The 20,519-nt window shown below is 38.9% G+C and overlaps 1 protein-coding gene across 5 annotated transcripts in view; it reads right to left on the bottom strand.

Annotated features, from left to right (window-relative positions):
* Nucleotides 1–20,519, bottom strand: part of SHLD2 (shieldin complex subunit 2) — a 95,375-nt gene that overhangs the window by 37,541 nt on the left and 37,315 nt on the right. For all 5 annotated transcript variants that reach the window (XM_024132124.3, XM_024132125.3, XM_055080858.1 and 2 more), the window contains 2 exons: nt 9,613–11,156; nt 5,978–6,085 (listed from right to left, as the gene is read on the bottom strand). In XM_024132124.3, the coding sequence (XP_023987892.1) occupies nt 5,978–6,085; nt 9,613–11,143 (1,639 nt within the window). In that variant the 5' untranslated portion in view covers nt 11,144–11,156. The remainder of the gene's footprint in view (nt 1–5,977; nt 6,086–9,612; nt 11,157–20,519) is intronic.

The following is a 20,519-nucleotide window of genomic DNA, read 5'->3' as shown; positions in this document are numbered from 1 at the left end:
TTGTGTGTGGTGTTAGGGAGTGTTCTAATTTCATTCTTTTACATGTAGCTGTCCAGTTTTCCCAGCACCACTTATTGAAGAGGCTGTCTTTTCTCCATTGTATATTCTTGCCTCCTTTATCAAAGATAAGGTGACCATATGTGCGTGGGTTTATCTCGGGGCTTTCTATCCTGTTCCATTGATCTACATTTCTGTTTTTGTGCCAGTACCATGCTATCTTGATTACTGTTGTAATGTTGTAGTATAGTCCAAAGTCAGGGACCCTGATTCCTCCAGCTCCGTTTTTCTTTCTCAAGATTGCTTTGGCTATTAGGGGACTTTTGTGTTTCCATATAAATTGTGAAATTTTTTGTTCTAGTTCTGTGAAAAATGCCATTGGTAGTTTGATAGGGATTGCACTGAATCTGTAGATTGCTTTGGATAGTACAGTCATTTTCACAATGTTGTTCTTGTTTTTGTTCTTGTTCAATGTTCTTCCAATGCAAGGACATGGTATATCTCTCCATCTGTTTACATTTAGATTCTTAATCCATTTGGAGTTTATTCTTCTATTTGCTGCGAGAATTTGTTACCTGAAAACTCAGTTCACCTTTTCGTGGGTGTCAAGTCAAAAGACACTACCAAGTCAAAGATGGGGAGAAGGCAGGATTTATAACTTGCAGCAAGTAAGGAGAACACTGGTGATCATTCCCGAAGCAGTGTCTCCCCGAACAGCAAAATTGCATAAGTTTTAAGCTAAGGGTACCTGCATATTCATGAGGGGTTTGGGCTGGTGTATGCATATTCATGAAGGGACTTGGGCGGCTGGCAGAGTCCAAGCTGGAACAGGTCAATATCATCATCCCTTAGGTTCCAGCTGATCTGGTGGTTCAGCAATTCAGGCTAATCTTTACCTTTGAAACAGAACTGGGAATCTTTACAATGGATATTTTATCTTTGTTATTGTTACTTCTCTTCCCTGATAACAGTCATTGGTTTTTGCATTCCTTTGTTCCCTTAAGATCATTAATTACTGAGACCTGTTCAAGGACAAGCATTATGGCCATGCTTAAACCACAAAATGGCTTAGGCCAAAAATGGCTTCTCTTGTGTCAAGAAAGCCATGCTTGGTTCTCTTTCTCTGGGGACTCCCTTACCCTATGTGGTTCCAAAATGGATATAATCTTATCTTTTTCTAAATGGCTAGCTACCCAGTTACCTCAGCACCATTTATTAAAAAGCTAACCATTACCTCAGTGGTTTCAGATACCATCTTTGTCATATACTAAATTATACATATGTGGTCTAATTCTGGTCTTCCTATTCTGTTCCACTGATCTAGTTGCCTATTCATGCACCAGTATCACACTGCTTTAATTATGCGGGCTTTAGAGTATGTTTCAATGCCTGATAAGCCTAGTCTCTCATAGCTTTTCTTTTTCCTAGCTTTCCTAGTTTTTCTGTTTTCCTAGCTATTCTTGCATGTTTGTTTTACCATATGAATGTTAGCATCAAGTTGAATATGCTATAACATAGCATGTTGGTATTTTTATTGAGACTGCATTGAATTTATAAATTATCTTAAGGAGAATTGGTATCATTATAATGTTGAGTCATCCCATCCAAGAATAGGGAATGTTGTCTTTCCATTTGTTCATGTCTTCATTTTTTTCTAGTGTATTTAAAATTTTTCTTCATATAGGTGTTGCACATTTCTTGTTTAATTTATTCTGAAGTATCTTCTTTATTACTATTGTAAATGAGTATTTTCCTACCATTATGCCCTCTGTTTGGTGTTTGTGTATACAAACGTAATTGATTTTTTTAACAGTAATTTTTGTATTGTTACACCACTGAATTCTTTTATTGTTTGAACTGATTTTATCTTTGAGTCCCTGGAGTTTTCCAGATATGTTATCAAAGCATTTTTACATAGAGATAGTTTTTATTCTTCTTCACCCATTCAAATGTCTCTTCTTGTCTAATTGCGTTGGTTAATAAGTCTATATATAATGGTGAAGAATAGCAGAGATAGTGAACATTCTTATCTTATTACTGATTTTAGTGGAAATGCCTCTAGTGTTTCTCCATTAAATAAGATTAGGCATTAGGGCTAAGCATATCTATATTATTGATACAGTATCAACTGTATTGTAACTGTAGCACTGTACTGAAACTGTACTTATTGATAGAAGGAGAAAGTATCCCTCAATTTTTACTGCCTGGAGTGCTTTTTAGGATAAATTGATGTTGAATTTTGTCAAAGGATTTCTCAACATCTATGGAGATAATCATATAATTTTTTCCTTAGATTTATTAATATGAAATATGATACTCATGTATCTTCTAATACTGAACAAATCTTCCATTTCTGGAATAAATCTCACTTGGTCATTATTTTCCTAATGTGGTGTTAGATTTTGTTTACTAAAATTCTGTTTAAACTTTTTGTACCAATAATCATGTATAATACTGGTTTGTATTTTTATTTGTAATGTCTTTATTTGGTTTAGGTGTCAGTGTTATATTTGCTTTATAAAAGGAATTAGGAAATTTCCTTCTTCAATACTCTGGAATAGGGACTTCCCTGGTGGCGCAGTGGTTAAGAATCTGCCTGCCAATGCAGGGGACACAGGTTGGAGCCCTGGTCCAGAAGATCCCACATGCCGTGGAGCAACTAAGCCCATGCGCCACAACTACTGAGCCTGCGCTCTAGAGCCCGTGAGCCACAACTACTTAGCCTGCATGCCACAACTACTGAAGCTCACACGCCTAGAGCCTGTGCTCCACAACAAGAGAAGCCACTGCAATGAGAAGCCCACACAGTGCAACAAACAGTAGCCCCTGCTCGCCCCAACTAGAGAAAGGCCCACACACAGCAACAAAGACCCAACACAGCCAAAAATAAATTAATTAATTTTTTTAAATACTCTGAAATAATTTAAACACCATTGGAATTATCTGGTCTTTGAAGGTTTGGTAGAATTTCCTATGAAACTATCTGGGCCTGGCACTTTTTTGTATGGTAGTTCCTTAATACTTTTTTATTTTTTGGCTGCACCTCACAGCTTGTGGGATCTTAGTTCCCAGACCAGGGATCCAACCTGGGCCTCCAGCAGTGGAAGCACAGAGTCCTAACCACTGGACGGCCAGGGAATTCCCTGTATTTCTTCTATAGAAACTGGTCAGTTTAAGTTTTCTATCTCTAACAGGATCAATTTTGGCAATCTGTATTTCCCTAGAAAATTATATATCTAGCTTTTTCAAATTTATTTGCATTAAGTTCTGTAAAATAGCCTTGTATTTTTTTAACATATTATTACTATTATTATTATTATTTTGGCTGCCTTGGGTCTTCATTGCTGCGTGCGGGCTTTCTCTAGTTGCAGTGAGCGCAGGCTCTTCATTGCAGTGTGTGGGCTTATCATTGTTGTGGCTTCTCTTATTGCAGAGCATGGGCTCTAGGCGCATGGGCTCAGTAGTTGCAGCACGCAGGCCCTAGAGTGTGCGGGCTTCAGTAGTTGTGGCACACAGGCTCAGTAGCTCCGCGGCATGTGGGATCTTCCCGGACTAGGGATCGAAACCTGTGTCCCCTGCGTTGACAGGCAGATTCTTAACCACTGTGCCACTAGGAAAGTTCCCTTTTATTGGTTTTTAACTTCTGTTTCAATGATTATTTCCTCCTTGTCATTTATTCTGTATCTTTGTGCTTTCTCCCTTTTTTCTTTTCTTTTTTCTTTTTCTTTTCTTTCTTTTTAACTTTATTGTATTACAGTTGATTTACAATGTTGTGTTAGTTTCAGGTGTACAATGAAGTGATTCAGTTTACATATACATATATTCATTCTTTTTCAGACTCTTTTCTCACATAGGTTATCACAGAACATCGAGTAGAGCTCCCTGTGTTAATACAGCAGGTCCTTGTTGGTTATCTACCTTATATATAGTTATGTGTGTATGTTAATCCCAAGCTCCTGATTTATCCCTCCTCCCCACGTTTCCCCTTTGGTAACCTTAAGTTTGTTTTCCATATCTGTAAGTTTGTTTCTGTTTTGAAAATTAGTTCACTTCTATCATTTTTTTAAAAAATTAGATTCCACATATGAGTGCTCTGACTTACTTCACTTAATATGACAATTTCTAGGTCCATCCATGTTGCTGCAAATGGCATTATTTCATTCTTTTTTATGGCTGAGTAATATTCCATTGTATATACATACCACATCTTCTTTATCCATTCCTCTGTCAGTGGACATTTAGGTTGCTTCCATGTCTTAGTTATTGTAAATAGTGCTGCAATGAACATTGGGGTGCATGTCTCCCTTTTTTCTTGATCAAATTAACTAGTTGGTTCATCTATCTTTTTTTGAAACACAATTTTGATTTATTATTAATCATTTTAAAATTCTTGTTCTTATTAATTTCTGCTTTTACCTTTATTATTTCATTCCTGTTTCTCTGCTTTACTTTGCTGTTCTTTCGCCAGTTTTCTGAGTTTGGAATTTAATTCATTTATTTTTATTCTTTCATTTTTATTGATAAAAGGAGTTTAGCTAATAAATTTTTCTTTGATAACTCCCTTAAATGCATCCCAGAGATTCTGACATGCAGTGTTTTCATTGTCATTATTTTTTTTTAATTCTAATAATATCAGTTTGTATTTCCTTTTTCACCCAGGATTTTTTTAATAGGTTTAAAACTTCCAGATATAGGACCTGCTGTTGTTAATAAATTCTAGTTTTATACCATTTGATCAGCATGTTTGTAATAATTCCACCTTATAGAAGTTACTGACATTTTCTTTATGACCTAATACGATCAATTTTCCTGACTGTGTTGTGGACACATGACAAAAATGCATATGTCTATCATTAGAATGTAGAGTTCAATTTATATCCATAAGATCTACCCTATTCATAGGAACAACACTGTTCACTATGTTATTTAGATCTTTTATGTCCTTAGTTATATTCTATTAGATATGTCTTGTGCCATTAGAGAAATGCAAATTAATACCACAATGAGATATCACTACACACTGATTAGAATGGCTACTATTTCAAAACAGGACAATACCAAATGCTGACAAGGATGCAGAGAAACTACAAGATACACTGCTGGTAGGAGCCACTCCGGAAAACAGTTTGGCAGTTTCTTTTAAAACTGAACATGTATTTTCCATACAACACCCTCTTTTCATTACCTCAAGAATTCCAGAGGCTCAGAAACTCCACGGAAGAACTTCTGAGGTCTCTGGAACCACCTGGAATGATATGCAAGGTTTTATATCTATCTACTTAAGTCTATTTTTCTGAAGAAATGGCCCATAGCTTCTCAAAGAGGTCTATGACTTGCTAAAAGGTTAAGAACCGTGACTATATTGACTCTAAGAAAAATTAAAAAATGAAACATGAACCCCAATATTTCTTTTTTTTCTTTTTTTAAATGAAATTTATTTTATTTATTTATTTATTTAATTTTTGGCTGTATTGGGTCTTCATTGCTGCACGCAGGCTTTCTCTAGTTGCGGCGAGCGGGGGCTACTCTTCATTGCAGTGTGTGGGCTTCTCATTATGGTGGCTTCTCTTGTTGCGGAGCACAGGATCTAGGTGCATGGGCTTCAGTAGTTGTGGCACGTGGGCTCAGTAGTTGTGGCTCACAGGCTCTAGAGTGCAAGCTCAGTAGTGGTGGCGCACGGGCTTAGTTGCTCCGCGGCATGTGGGATCTTCCTGGACCAGGGATTGAACCCACGTCCCCAGCATTGGCAGGCGGATTCTTAACAATTGCGCCAGCAGGGAAGCCCCCAATATTTCTTAAATATGATTATACTGTACAAGTTAATTTTTGTAAATTCTATTTTCATTCTTACAAAGAAAATAAACCAATACATTTCAGCTAACTTGTTTAGAAGACATTTTGTAACATTAACATTTTAACTCTACTTTTTTCTAATACACTTCAAATACTAAGAAATTATTATATTTAAAATGTGTCTTACATTCTTCAGGATGGACAGATGAATAACTCCCAAGATTTAATAAGTGACTGGTAAATGTTGATTGCAGTACTGTCTCACCAACCCAATGATCCTCATGAATAGTAACATCTAAAAAGGGGAAAAAACAAGTTCTGATCATGCCAAAAATTCCTTCACATTGTGGTTAACGTACCTATCATAGCAAAATACTGTGCATGCCTCTCACATGCCAGCCAACTGAAGTTCAAATAGGGTAAATCATCTGCCTAAAGGAACAAAATGATAAAATAGCAAATCTGAACTCTGAAACTAGGTATGTCTGTATGTAGGTAAAATAACAAAATTGCTTCTGTATATTCAAACAATATCAATATGGAAGCTCTGCTCCACAGATACAAGTTTAATGGCTTTTGTTGACTTAAGGCAAATGGTACGATGTATACTTCCGATAGATTAAAAGTGAATAGGGACTTTCCTGGTGGAACAGTGGTTAAGAATCTGCCTGCCAGTGCAGGGGTCACGGGTTCAATCCCTGGGCTGGGAAGATCCTATATACCTCGGAACAACTAAGCCCACGTGCCACAACTACTGAGTCTGCGCTCTAGAGCCCACAAGCCACAACTACTGAGCCCGCGTGCTGCAACTACTGAAGCCCACGCGCATACAGCCCATGCTCCGCAACAAGAGAAGCCACTGCAATGAGAAACCTGCGCGCTGCAACGAAAAATAGCCCCCACTCGCCACAACTAGGGAAAGCCCATGCACAGCAACAAAGACCCAATGCAGCCTCCCCCCCAAAAAAGTGACTAATTTAGGGCCAGGAAGCCAAGCAGTGGTTCATTCCAAAGCAGTAGTGCCTAGAAGAGTAAAAAATATTCAGTATGCATTTACCCCTTCTGCTAATAAGCATAACGTAAGGCATTCTTATTCAGAAATTGTGAACTAGATACTGTTTTTTCCTAAGGAAATAAAGCAAAACAGAACAAACAAAAAACCCTGTTTAAAAAAAAAAAGGTGTTCATAGAAATAATCTAAATATTCTATAATAGGCAAGTGGTTAAGTAAATTGTGGTAAATCACTTCACAGAATGTTACCTAGTTGTTAACAATTGTATGGACACTAGGAAAAGACAGAGAGATAGCAGGGTTGAGTTTCCATTTGCTAGGAAAAGGCCTCCTGGGAGGCACACACAGTGACAGTAATGCCTTGGTAAAGTAACCATGGTCCACGGTCTAACCCTCTCTTTATGGTCTGGGGAACCTCATTTTTTTCAGCACTCCAAAAACAGGTTTCAGCTCTGCAGCATAAGCTCAGTTAATGAGACAAAAAAACCCAAAACAGAACACAATCTTTTTGTTTAAATATACAAGGCATTAATTGCCAAAGAACAACACTTGCAGCCTGTTCTCACCTTGTAGGCAGTTTTACACCTTGGAAGCCAAGTCATAAGGAAATGGCTGCTCAGCGAGCACTGAGTCAGAACACAGCTGAGTTAGATGACCTGAGCTGCCAATGAATAAGAGGATACCGCCAGTGAGACAAGACTAGGCCAAGCTGTTACAAACCCATGTTCATCTCTTCAGTAGGGACTGCACCTGACAACCTTACACAAATACCAGCGTATATTAGCTAAGGTTCTCACTCCCCCAGCAAACCATCTAGTAGGAATTACCAGTGATTGCCTTTATTTCTCTTTATAAGCTTCTAGGGCTGACCCACACCTCGTCTCTATCACATTCTTTCTTTAGATGTGCTATTAAGCTCAATCAACTTCATCCTGGTCTGAGATTCATGCTTTTTTTAAAAAATAAATTTATTTATTTATTTAGCTGTACGCGGGCCTCTCACTATTGTGGCCTCTCCCGTTGCGGAGCACAAGCTCCGGACACAGGGGCCCAGCGGCTTAGCTGTACGCGGGCCTCTCACTATTGTGGCCTCTCCCGTTGCGGAGCACAAGCTCCGGACACAGAGGCCCAGCGGCCATGGCTCACGGGCCCAGCCGCTCCGCTGCACGTGGGATCTTCCCGGACTGGGGCACGAACCCGTATCCCCTGCATCGGCAGGCGGACTCTCAACCACTGCGCCACCAGGGAAGCCCTATAAATTTATTTATTTATTTATTCACTTATTTTTGGCTGCATTGGGTCGTCATTGCTGCCCGCGGGCGTTTCTTTAGTTTTAACAAGCCGGGGCTACTCTTCGTTGCAGTGCATGGGCTTCTCATTGCAGTGGCTTCTCTTGTTGTGGAGCAGGGGCTCTAGGCACGCGGGCTTCAGTAGTTGTGGCACGCAGGCTCAGTAGTTGTGGCACAGAGGCTCTAGAGCACAGGCTCAGTAGTTGTGGTACAAGAGCTTAGTTGCTCCACGGCATGTGGAATCCTCCCAGACCAGGGCTCGAACCCGCGTCCCCTACGTTGGCAGGCAGATTCTTAACCACTGCGCCACCAGGGAAGTCCTGGGATTCATTCTTAAAATGACGGGTATCTCTGCCCTAATACACTGGTGTGTTGATTTTTAAATCAATAAAGGACATGTAACAAAATGTTAAGATTTCTTTTTTCACATGAAAAAGCAGGATACTAACTGTTTTTCATGATTACAATTGTATATTAAGAGTAGGGATTCTGGAGTCTGGGTGAAACCCTGCTTTGCGATCTCCTAGCTGGGTGACAGTGGGCAAGTTACTTCACTTCCCTGGGTCCCAATTTCCTCCAGCTGAAAAATGAGGATGATAATCAGTGTTCTCCTCATATAGTTGTTGTAATGAGTTGAAAGACACGTAAAGTTTGAAACAGGGACTGACAGTAAGTAAGTTCCCAATAAATATCAGCTATTACCCATGTATGCAGACACAGATTGAGAAGCACGGGGAAGATAAGAGGAAGGTAACACTCCAAAACTCCACTGGTGGTTATACGAGGTTGGTATAATACCATGAGTTTCTCCTTTCCATATTTCCAAATGTGATTAATAGCGACCCATGAATGACGTGGGGTTAACGCATCTATAACTTTACAGTCAGCCCTCCATATCCCTTGTTCCTCCACATCCACGGATTCAACCAACCACGAACAGTGGAGTACTGTCGTGTTTACTATTGAAAAATATGCACATATAAGTGGACCCATGCAGTTCAAACCCATGTTGTTCAAGGCCCTACAGTAATTTTAATAATTTTAAAATGCAATAGAAATTCTATGTTCCCTCAATAAGAATGTAGTGTGCACAGCTTTATTAGGGATTAAGTAGTAGATATATTGTCCTTTAATCATAAGATGGTTAATACACCTAAGGAAAAGGGTAAAAAAAAAGATATACATAAATAAAACTATAAAAAGCAAAGAAACAGCCTGATGGTATACGACATGAATGCTAGCACAGTGAATGAAAGGAGGAGCAAGCAGAGTAGGCTTCTTAAGGAGATGAGTGGGAAGGAGGGACAGAACTAAGAAGGACAGACAAACACTCAGAAATGGCAACGCACAGGACCCCGGGAAGGGGTGAGGAGGCCAATGCGGATGCCATAAGGAACTCGATCATTGCTGGAACCCTGAGAGGCAAAGGGTAAAGGGAGAATCCTCAAAGGCTTAAAGTGGGAGGGGGAAAAAGCCCACAGCTTTGTAAAATAAACACCCACTATACCATGATGACCTTACCTGTGAGTAAAATTATATCTCCAAGAAACACTGTAAGTGCCCAAAATGCTGCAGTCCTCCACAGAAAAACCTTCTTCTTAATTTCTGATTGGTCAATTACCACAATTGTTGCTAAAGGCACTTTAGAGCCAGAATTTGGTCCAGATTTTATGTTTATTTCTTTCACGTGACATGGAGATAACACCATGACTAAACAATTATACTTCTGACTTTCAGAATCACAGTTTTTTATTAATGATGTTTTTTTAATGCCCTTAAATCCAGAGACATTCCTCTGGTGCACTGTTACAGTATGATCTCTCTCATTAGAAATCAACTTGATTTTCTTAGCGATGTGGGGGACTTCAGATAGAGCTCGAGGATGGCCTGATTTATCTTCAGAGGTCCAACTTTTTTTAATAGAACTTTTGTGGAAGGTATTTAGTTGGGAACACAGTATTCCTGAGCTACATGACTCAATGCGTATCTCATTTGGTGGCAATTTATCATCAAAACTGAAAAGTTCTTGAGATCCTATATTTTCTTCAAGACCTTTATCGGTGTTCAAGAGAATGTGGCTATTTTTTGTTTCAGGACTAAAAAGTTCAAGGGAACAGGCTTGGTTCTGTCCACCTTCATATCCTTCTGTAGAATCACCATTGGGCTGAATCAAATTATCTTCAGTTATTCTTATTTCCCCATGACTTGCCTCTGGTTCAATCTCCATTTTAATGGTTCCTTTATTTATAGAATTCTGCCCTTTATACTCCCTTTGAGCTAAAAAAGCAACCTGGCTGGAGGTCATTACACTGAGGAATTCAGTATCAGTGGATATTTTAAGGCCTGAGACCTTCCTAACTGTTCCTTCAGGCCTTGGTTTGTCTACTGTGCTAGAGGAAAAGAATTCCAGACACTGGTTTTGTATTTCATGATGCTCTGTTGGTGCACAGTTTGTTTCCACAGCTCCTGGCCCCGTATTAGTCTGTTCAGCACCACAGACCATATCCAATATAGCTGCACACTTATGATCTAACTGAAAGGAATTTTTTGGAACATTCTGACCATGTACATTTGATTGATCTTTATGCTGTTCATCTGTGATTTTCTTATGTTCACTGAAAAGCTTTTGATACTTTTCTTCTTCAGTTAAATGTTGAAATCCAGCCTTAAATCCACATATTTGATCACTGGAGTTGGTTCTATCACTCAACCCCAAGGGGTGACTCTTCTGGGATTTTATAGTTTGGGTTTCAGAAATGCAATGTGTGAAGTCATCATCTTTCACATGAACAGATCTGTTCACAGAGTTTGCTGGAAAATGACCACGAGGAAGATCTGGAGGGTCCAGAGGTTCCAGGGCCTGATAATCCTCAAGACTTTTCTGCCTGCATTTTTCATCCTTCAGATGTAAGGAATGGTGATTGTACAAAAGCTGAATTTCTTTCCAGGGGTCCGCAGTGGACACTAAAGAAGCTGGTTCCTGTGATACTGTCATTTCCAGTGGACTGATTGGAGCACCCCAAAAAATGTGGACTTGAGATCCTCCACTCATGGTTTCTGAAAAACTGAAAAATCTAAAATAAGCCTTTGTCATAAATTTTTATAAGCTGATATTAACTTATATCCCCAAAGCAAATATAATATAAACTATGAATCAAAAACATAATTAATAGGTGATTTACATTGTTACTCCATTTAATTATAAAAGTAATAAAAATATAAGAAATTGTAAGGAGAAATCAAAACATCCACAAAAATTCCTCACATAAAGACTCTCTCGGGGCTTCCCTGGTGGCGCAGTGGTTGCGCGTCCGCCTGCCGATGCAGGGGAACCGGGTTCGCGCCCCGGTCTGGGAAGATCCCGCATGCCGCGGAGCGGCTGGGCCCGTGAGCCATGGCCGCTGGGCCTGCGCGTCCGGAGCCCGTGCCCCGCAACGGGAAAGGCCACAGCAGAGGGAGGCCCGCATACCACAAAAAAAAAAAAAAAAAAAGACTCTCTCTAAGGAAAACAAAGCTAAGTATACTAACATCAAAAGAGTAAATCCTTAGCATGGTCACTTTTTTGTGTTGAAAAACTTGCACCCTTTAAACAATAACTTAGTAAAGAAGGTGGGAAACAGCATTTGTTTAACTGCACTATAGTCACCTTTAAATCTCCTGTTTCCTTTACTCCATTGATTATGTAAGTTTAGGGCCTCCTTCCTTCAACTGTGAACTCAATTCCCAAGATTAAGGACTTCCCTGGCGGGCCAGTGGGTAAGACTCCATGCTCCCAATGCAGGGGGCCCAGGTTCGATCCCTGGTCGGGGAAGCAGACTCCACACGCATGCTGCAACTGAGTCTGCACGCCGCAATAAAGGATCCCGCGTGCCAAAACAAAGATCCCGAGCGCCGCAGCTAAGACATCCCCACGGCCAAGATGAATAAATATTTTTTTTAAAAAGTAAACACACACACACACACACACACACACAAGTTTCAGTTCCCAAGATCAAAACAGAAGGCTTGAACCAGAGAGAAAATAAAAAACCAAGGCTCTTTTCAAGATGTCCAAGTGACTGTATTATCTGTCTTTAATCTGTTAGCATAATCAATAGTTGCTTCTGTATTTTTAATCTTCTCTAAAATACACCAGATTAAGAAAAGTCACTTTGTAATACACAGATAAAAAAACTCATTATAATTTAAACAGTTTTTCATTAACTGTAGCACTTGATATAAGTAAATCTAAGTAAGCATCATATTTAGTGAGATAAAAATAAACATACCAATATTTACTTGATAATAACTGACTTTCAAAAAGTTTGTGGGGTATTTTGTTTGTTTTTTTTGGCCGCGCTGCGTGGCTTGCGGGATCTTAGTTCCCCAACCAGGGATACAACCGTGCCCTTGGCAGTGAGAGTGCAGCATCCCAACCACTGGACCGCCAGGGAAATCCCCAAAGAGTATTTATTAAATAGATCTATTGCTGGAGTTTGCTGATAAATTTTTTATAGTGCTACAGGGACAAAAAGACAGAGTCCCTGGCCTAAGAGAACTGTCAGCCTGGTTTTAAAAAAACAAAAAGGAGAGAAAAATAGTGAATGTAAACTCATAGTTTAAAAATAATGCAATAAATACTATAAGCTATAAATAGTAAATGGTAGTCTCCTGGGGAACAATGCTCCTATGGAAGGTAAGCACTATGGCTATAAGCATCTAAACAAAAGAACGAGCAGCTGTAAAAGGCAGAGTTATGAAAGACCATGGTAGGATTGAGGACTTCTGATGAGAGTACAGGGTCCTTTGTAAAAAGGTAAGAAAGTTTCAAATCATGAAAAGTCCATTTGGAAATATGGGAAGTATGGCAGTATACAGGAAACAACAGCTATTATCCCCAGTCACTCTTACCATTCCTTGAAGATTTGTTCATGGTCACCTCTTCCAAATCTAATAACCTATCCAATTATAATTCTTGTGATCTCAGTATCAATGTGAGTGTTCCTTCCAATACCCTGGCCTCTTGGTTCCTTGCCCTCTTCTCCTCCACTTATTTTATTCTCCACCCTACCTCAGTTATCCATTCTCATAACCATATAACTACCATTATCAATAACTACATACTTTTCCTTAATTTCAATTTAAGCTTTCAACTCTGACTACTTTCTCCTATCTTCAACTTACCCCCTCTAAATGCACAACTCCAACAATTCTTTGACCACAAGGGATCTACGTTGAACACAATGATCATACTTCATTTTTACAGCCTCATTCTTCACTTCCCTCCTTAAGCAGCTTAGATTCCATGGTCCACTATTATAATCGTTCCCTATCATACTTCTCTAATTCTGCTGCTCTCATCTCCAAGGTATTGGCCCGGCTAAACTCGAACCCTAGTTCAATCACCACCTACTCTACACCTGTAACCAATGAAAACTAGTCATTGGTTAGTTCATTACCACTAACCTCAAGGTGGTACCCAGCAATCTTATCTTTTCCTGTCCATTCGTTCTCCAAGATAACTCTTTTATACCTTTTTACTCTTTAAATCCCCAGCATCTCCTCCCCTATCTTCAAGTGCAGCTGGTGATCATTTACAAGTTGTCAACAACAAATTTACCCACTTCTATCATACCCATATACTTTGCCCAACTTCCTATTACTATAGACGAACTAACTGTTCGTGCTTCTATGCAAAGCCATCTCTTCCTCACTTAGACATTAGATCTTATACCCTCTTTCCTACTCAGGTTTCAACAATTCTCCCCTTTTCTCCTAAATCTTGATTTTTCTCTCTTTACTGGAGCATCTCCATCAACATACAAACATACTGTGACTGCTCCTCAGGCTGTTATTCCTCAGCTCCTCCACTCCTCCACTTACTGCACTACTTTTCTGCTCTCCTCTACAGCAAAATTCCTTGAAAGAACTGTCAATATTCCCTCTGCTCCCATTCTCTCTTAAACCCACTCCAGTCAAGCATTGGTCCAAACCACTCCACTGAAATGGCATATTTCAAGGTCTCCAATAACCTCCACCTTAGCATCAGTCAACTCCCCATTTTCAACTTACTCGGACTGTCAGCAGGATTTGACACCACTGATCACCGCTTTCTTCTTTTTATCTGGCTTTAGGGATACCACATCCTCTTGATTCTCATCCCACCTCACACTACCTCACCAGTCGCTCCTTCTCAGTCTCCTTTGCTAGCTCCTCCTCATCTCCTCAACTTCTTACTCAAGGGCCCAGTACTTGGCTCTCTCTCTGCACTCACCCCCTAGGTGATTTTCTTTCAGTCTCAGGATCTAAATACCTTCTAATGACTACCAGATGTATATCCCCATCACTAATGACTAACGACCACCAGATGTATATCTGATGTAATGACTAATGACCACCAGATGTATATCTCCATCACTAATGACTACCAGATGTATATCTGATGTCATGACTAATGACCACCAGATGTATATCTCCATCACTAATGACTAATGACCACCAGATGTATATCTCCATCACTAATGACTAATGACTAACAGAGGGGGCACGGCTTCGATCCCTGGTCAGGGAACTAGATTCCACATGCCTCAACTAAGAGTTCGCATGCCACAGCTAAAGATTCCGCATGCTGCAACTAAGAGGTCGCATGCCACAACTAAAGATCCTGCATGCCACAACTAAGAGGTCGCATGCCGCAACTAAAGACCCCACATGCCACAACTAAAAGATCCCACGTGCTGCAACTAAGATGCGGTGCAGCCAAATAAATAAATAAATAAAATATATTTTTTTAATCCTAGAAAGAAAAACATTGGGAAGCAAGATTAAGGATGATTTTTTTAAGATTTCTATATTTTAAAAGTTTTATTGTGATGAATAATGTATGTTTATTATTTTTATAATAATCAGATCTTTTTTTGTTTGGTAATTCAGGTTTTTCTTTCACAATCTTCAAACTGGATATGGTGTTCCAATAGACATACAACAATGGACCTAAATCTAACATTGAAGAATAAGAGCTGAGAACAATGATGTCAGCTGTTAACTTATTAGCAGCTAAAACAAACATATACCGTTATTTTCAAACAGTTTATAATAGTGAATTATTACTAAGGAAACAAAATTATAGTAAGTTTAGGTGTCAAGTCTTGACCCATAACAAAATAAAGAGGGCTAAGTATCATAAGTACTATAACCACATATCCCACCCCCATCTAATCCTCCTAGAAAGAATAATCTGCATAAAGAATAATTGGTACATTAGATCTAACGGACAGTTTACTATCTATATATCATTATTAAATTGGCCACTAGGGGGCCCCAAATAGCACAGCAAAAACGTTCAAGTTCAAAAGATACATCAAAACCAAGTGGAAGAGGGAGGGATATATTATTCTGACACATAGGTAGAAACACTTAGATATATTCAAATCAAATGAATAAAAGTCCTATGCTAACAAACTTCCTCCTCTAGAATCTTTGGGTTTTTCTCCAATAGTTTCCTCCGTTTAGCTTCAAATCTTTAAAAACAAAATAAAAGAACAAACTTCCATGTTGCTTCTTTGTTCTCACGTCCTATTTATTCTTCAACCCACTTAAATATGGCTCTTAACTCCAATCATTTTGCTATAACTTTTTTACTATGGAAATCAATGACCTCTAATAGCTAAATCCAAAGGTCGGTTTTCAACACTTAACTTACTGCCATTTGAGACTGTTTATCAATTCCTCTTTCCTGAAACACTCTGCTTTTTTTGATTCTGTGAGACCATCAAATTAGAATTCTTTTCTGCTTAAAAAACCAGAAAACTATTGATTTATTCATTCAATCATTCACATAACAAATACTGAGTAGTGTGTGCCAGGCATCATGCTAAGTACTGGGAATTCAACAACAATAACAAAGAGCTTTAAGGAGCTTACAGTCTAATGGGAGAGCTAAAATGACAACTGTAAAATACAGAAATTGAGTAACCACAGGAATACATGCAGGGCGTCCCTAGGAGGGAGAAGCCTGGGGCAACTCAACCAAGTAGGACTGCCCATTACCTGCATTTTCCATAGGCTCTCTGGACTACGTTTAGTGACAACATTTTGAAACTGAATTTAAATAATATTCATAAAAAAGGAGTACAATACAGTCCCAAGGCATCCCTGCACTCCACCCCAACACCGGAGCCAGTAAAGCAGCCTCCACTGTCTTACCCAAGGGACAGACCTGCAATAGGTAATCTCCAAAAGGTTTAAAAAGCGTGTAAGACACTCACTGCTTCTAGGTCCTCACTTAACATTTTCTCCTAAATGTCCTGCAATCCGACTTCTATTTTCTATCTCTATTAAGACAACAGTGAAGCCCAAATTGTCAAATAAGTATCCATAGTACTTCACCACTCCAACTGTGAAACTCTTTCCTTCGTTTCTAGAACACCACTCTTTCCTGACTAGTTCTTCTACCTCTCTGGTTTTTCTTCCTCTCTTTTTCCTTGGGCCATCTCATCTTTTCATTCCATACAACGCTGCAGAATTCCATCCAATTGCATTCATTTAACTACTAAATATCCAATTATGCTTTACCAGGCTATATTGAACCAACCACTCTCCCTAACATCAGACTTATATTTGTAGTATCATTATATCTGGCACAACCACAGTAGATATAAAAAAGCAATGTTCTTATGGAGGTTTCTCAAAAACCTAAAAATAGAACTACCATATGACCCAGTAATTCCACTCTTGGGTATATATCTAAAAAAACAACAAAAACACTAATTCGAAAAGATACATGCACCCCAATGTTCATAGCAGCATTATTTACAATAGCCAAGATGTGGAAGCAACCTAAGTGTCCATCAACAGAAGAATGGATAAAGAAGATGTGGTATACATATACAATGGTATATTACTCAGCCATAATAAAGGAAAGAAATTTTGCTATTTGCAACAACATCGATGGACTTGGAGAGTATTATGTTAAATGAAGTCAGACAGAGAAAGACAAATACTATAATGTATCACTTATATGTGGAATCTAAAAAATAAAACATACTAGTGAATATAACAAAAAAGAAACAGACTCACAGATGTAGAGAACAAACAGGTGGCTACCAGTGGGGAGTGGGAAGGGGGGAAGGGCAACATAAGGGTAGGGGATTAAGAGGTACACACTAGGGACTTCTCTGGTGGCGCAGTGGTTAAGAATCTGCCTGCCAATGCAGGGGACACAGGTTCAAGCCCTGGTCCGGGAAGATCCTACATGCCGCGGAGCAACTAAGCCTGTGCACCACAACTACTGAGCCTGCGCTCTAGAGCCCGCAAGCCACAACTACTGAGCCCACGTGCCACAACTACTGAAGCCTGCGTGCCTAGAGCCCATGCTCCACAACAAGAGAAGCCACCGCAATGAGAAGCCCGCGCGCCGCAATGAAAAGTAGCCTCCACTTGCCGCAACTAGAGAAAGCCCACGCAGCAATGAAGACCCAATACAGCCAAAAATAAATAAATTAATTTTTTAAAAAAGAGGTACACACTATTATGTATAAAATAAATAAGCTACAAGGATACAACTCAGGGAATATAGCCAATATTTTATAATGGCTATAAATGGAATATAACCTTTTAAAATTATGAATCACTATGTCACACACAAAACATATAATACTGTATATCAACTATACCTCAATTTAAAAAAAAGAAAGAAAAACAAAAAACAAAAAGAAAGCAATGTTCTATTTAGTCTCTTTCTTGAAGGGAAAATCTGACTAAATGACCCTATATCCGACTAGATTCCACAGTCCTTGGATTCAAGTTTGGTAGGGTTGAAGGTCATGAGGCCCAGAGGCCACAGATTCCCAAGATTCAGAGCTCTCCTTGCCTTCTAGGCAGGGGAAGTCGCTGAAGCACACAGTGGTGACACGAAGCAGTCTTGAGAGTTCAGGCAAGATCTCCCAGGATGAGAGATGTCTGAAATAAATTAAAGGTCTATAAAATACAAGGTTATTTGTATATGACAATTACTTTAGTATGCCTTCACTTATTTGTCTGAATATATACCCTTGTACGTGTGGGACTCCCCCTTCCCGCTCAAAAGAAAAAAAACAAAAACTGACGTGAAAGTATGGTCCTGTTAATTCAAAAGAGAGTAATTTTTTAAAGAAGTCTTTATATCTAAGGCTGCAGCTAGTAACTCCTCTAATTTATAGGATTTGTGAGTCTGTGAGCAGGGGGATGGGATGTGGTGAGGCCAGAGGGAAACAAAATATTTATCATAGCAAAAATACACTGACTGAGAGTTCAGTTGTGAACACTGACATATTTCAATGATTCTTGGATAACTTTTGGGTGGACTCAGAGGGTTAAAGCTCATTAAGATACCAGATGAAACTTGCAAGTACATATCCATTACCATAGTTAATAATTATACAATTTCTCAATCGGCAGAAGGCCACTTCAGTCAGAAAGACCAATGCAATCATAGTCCTTTATCTTTAGAGTGGTCAGAGTCTTTTGAATGGGTCAAAGATTTATAAAACAGGATGAACCATATCAGCAGGTTTGTCTTTGCAGACAAAAACTAAAACTGCTTGTTACAAAATATATGTGGTTAAAAGGGAGTGCTTTCTCCATCTTATTACCAACCTAAAAACTCATCATTATAATGCCTTTCCATGTCAATTTTATCAAAAAAAACGAGCATCATAAGTTACTCAAAAGCAACAAATGACAAAATGAAGAGGCAGCATAGGATTGTAATTAAAAGTATGGGTTTTGGAGCAAGATAGATATGGGTTAAAACCCTACTCTGCAACTTACTAAAAATGTAAACTTCAAATTGTTGAAGTTAGGTGATATATATATATATATATATATATATATATAGATTGTAATTAAAAGTATGGGTTTTGGAGCAAGATAGATATGGGTTAAAACCCTACTCTGCAACTTACTAAAAATGTAAACTTCAAATTGTTGAAGTTAGGTGATATATATATATATATATATATATATATATATACATATTCTTTATATTTTTGTATATAGTTGAAAACATCCATAATAACAAAATTAATTTCTTTATATGTCCAGTGAGAATTGTCTCCTTATCTGTCAAATGAGAATAACATCCATCCCTATCTTACAGTGTTGCTGTGAGATGAGCACAGAGTACTTACTCAATAAAGATTAGAGTCTTAAACCTCAGGAACTCTACACATACATATCGATACTTGGTGACACATAAAAACCAGCCCATTGTATTTCAGGGCTTTTTTTTAATGTGTACTTTTACATAGTTGTAACCATAAAATTGAAATAATTTTGTATTCTGCTTCAATCCATGTAATGCTACTCTTTTATGTCAACCTATAAATTCTTAATCATTTTTTAAAATAAATTTATTTATTTATTTTTGGCTGCGTTGGGTCTTCATTGCTGCGTGTGGGCTTTCTCTCGTTGCCGTGAGCGGGGGCTACTCTTCCTTTTGGTGCACAGGCTTCTCATTGCAGTGGCTTCTTTTCTTGCAGAGCACGGGCTTCAGTAGTTGTGGCTCGCAGGTTGTAGAGCACAGGCTCAGTAGTTGTGGTGCACGGGCTTAGTTGCTCCACAGCATGTGGAATCTTCCCGGACCAGGGGACCCGTGTCCCCTGCATTGGCAGGCGGATTCTTAACCACTGCGCCACCAGGGAAGCCATTCCTAATCATTTTTAATGCTAGCTTAATATTTTCATAATGAATCTAATTTAGTTCACCATTACTCTCTAATTCACTCATTTGTTTCTAACTTGTCACAATTATAGCCATTGCTGCAATAAATAATTTGAGGAATTAAGCATTTCCTTTCAATTATTTTCTTGTGATAAATTCCCAGGTATGGAATTATTGGGTCAAAGATAATGTACATCGTTATAGCTCTTAATATTTATTATCGTGTTGTTTGCAAAAGAACTGGACGGTTTATAATGCCACAAACAACGGCCAAGAGTTCCAGTCTTACCACAACTTTGTTAGCATATTAAAAAGTAATTTTGGGACTTCCCTGGTGGTCCAGTGGGTAAGACTCTGCGTTCCAATGCAGGGGGCCCGGGTTCGATCGCTGGTTGGGCAACTAGATCCCCCATGCGTGCCACAACTAAGACCCAGCGCAGCCTAAATAAATAAATACAATTTTTTTTAAAGTAATTTTACTAGTGAGCATACAGAGGTACTTCATTGGTGTTTCATTTGCATTTCTCCAATTATTTCCAAATTGAAAAAATAGTGAATTTTAAATTACATTTGGATTAAAATCCTTAATGTATAGGGAATATGCATGCATGTGCACACAGACACACAAAGTAATAGAAAAATGGGTTAAGAAGATAACCAGGTTGGGAATTCCCTGGTGGTCCAGTGGTTAGGATGCGGGCTTTCACTGCCTTGGACCCGGGTTCGATCCCTGGTATGGGAACTAAGAT

Source organism: Physeter macrocephalus, chromosome 20, assembly GCF_002837175.3.
Source record: "Physeter macrocephalus isolate SW-GA chromosome 20, ASM283717v5, whole genome shotgun sequence".
In the NCBI taxonomy this organism is placed as follows: Eukaryota; Metazoa; Chordata; class Mammalia; order Artiodactyla; family Physeteridae; genus Physeter; species Physeter macrocephalus.
This window is presented reverse-complemented; position numbering and strand designations above follow the sequence as displayed.